At 35.9% G+C, this 1,762-nt stretch overlaps 1 protein-coding gene across 1 annotated transcript; it reads left to right on the top strand.

The window, feature by feature from the left end:
* Nucleotides 1–31: 31 nt before the first annotated feature.
* On the top strand, nucleotides 32–1,742 carry LOC108781606 (RNA-directed DNA polymerase from mobile element jockey-like; the record flags this gene model as incomplete). The annotated part of the gene is made up of 2 exons (XM_018549664.1): nucleotides 32–335; nucleotides 547–1,742. Coding segments are annotated over exons 1-2 (1,500 nt in total), but the record flags the coding sequence as incomplete, so codon positions are not given.
* Nucleotides 1,743–1,762: the final 20 nt, after the last annotated feature.

Here is a 1,762-nt window from a genome sequence, read left to right as displayed (position 1 = left end):
TCCAACTTGTGTAAAATGTGCCGAAAGTCATATGACCAAAGATTGCCCGATTAAGGAAAAAGTCAAAGAGGTTAAATGTGCCAATTGTGGAGGTAATCATCCGGCAAGCTATAAAGGATGCTCAGTGCGAAAGCAATTGCAACAAAAACTTTATCCCAAATTAAGAGAAAAAATAACAACCCAAAACATACAAAACAATATGACGAACAAAAGTTTAATCAAGCCTAATTTATCGTTTGCTCACGCTACGAGTAATCAACAACAACAACAGCCGCAAGAAATCAACTGTTTACAAACACTACCAGAAATTCAATCTAAAACAAACACTACTGAAAGTTTAAATACAAATAGATTAGAAGAAATGATGTTACAATTAATGACTCGAATGGACACAATGTTGAACTTGTTGACAAGCTTAATAAATAAAATTCAAATTCAATAGCAAAATAAAAATAGCCATCTGGAACGCGAACGGACTAGCCCAACGTAGACTTGAACTAGCAAACTTTCTCAAAGTACATAATATTGATATTATGCTTATTTCAGAGACACATTTCACGGATAAAAATTATTTTAAAATTCCTAATTATTGCTTTTATGATACTAAACACCCTGACGGGAAAGCTCACGGCGGAACAGCCATAATAATAAAGTCAAATTTCAAACACTACGAAAACGAGAAAAATATAGAAGATTTTCTACAAGCAACCAGCATCACTTTGGAAGACACCCATGGACCTCTAACCCTAGCAGCAATATACTGTCCCCCTAAGCATTCCATTAAAACTGAAAATTTTACTGCATACTTCGATAAATGTGGTCATCGCTTCATCGCCGCAGGTGATTATAACGCCAAACATCCCTGGTGGGGATCCAGATCAACAACCCCGACGTCGCGAGGAAGACAACTGTTTGCAGCAATGCAATCAAGAAATCTATTCCCAATTTCAACCGGAGAACCAACTTACTGGCCTTCTGATTTAAATAAAACACCGGACCTACTCGACTTTGCCGTGGTAAAAGGTATATGTCCGGAGCGTCTCATAGCTGAGTCATGCCTTGACCTGAATTCAGATCATTCACCCATAATTATTTCTTTTAACGCTCACATCTTAATTCAACCTAAAATGCTTCATTTAACTAATAAAAAAACAGACTGGGCTAAGTACAAAGAACTCTTAAACCATAACCTGTCTTGCAATATTTCACTAAAAACTATCGAAGAACTAGAAAAGGCAATAGACGAGTTTAACCTTCAAATACTCAACGCTGCCAAAGTAGCCACCCCTACAACTCACGATCAGAAAAAACTTCCAAGTATCTCGAAAAGACTGCTGGATAAAATACGCGAAAAACGACAACTGAGAAAAAACTGGCAGAATACTAGATGCAAATTTATTAAAACTAAATTAAATAAAATAATTAAGGAATTGAAAGACTTAATAATAGAAGATAAAAATCTATCTACACAAAAGTATCTTGAAAGTTTAACACCTAATCATGCAAGTGATTACTCTCTTTGGAAAGCTACCAAAAAATTCAAACGCCCGCAACAACATATACCACCAATTAGAAAACCCGACGGAAAGTGGGCCAGGAATGAATTTGAAAAATCTAAATTGTTTGCAGAGTATTTGAGTGACGTTTTTAAACCATTACCCCGAGAAATTTCCATACAAGAAGAACAGGAGCTAACTGGCTCAAAAGTATACCATAATGAAGACAATGAGCCTATTGAAAATGTAAAAGTCGGAGAAGTGAG

This window comes from Cyphomyrmex costatus, unplaced genomic scaffold (assembly GCF_001594065.2).
Source record: "Cyphomyrmex costatus isolate MS0001 unplaced genomic scaffold, Ccosl1.0 C2311009, whole genome shotgun sequence".
Lineage (NCBI taxonomy): Eukaryota > Metazoa > Arthropoda > Insecta > Hymenoptera > Formicidae > Cyphomyrmex > Cyphomyrmex costatus.
The sequence above is the reverse complement of the archived record's forward strand: the minus strand, read 5'-3'. Positions and strand labels throughout refer to the sequence as shown.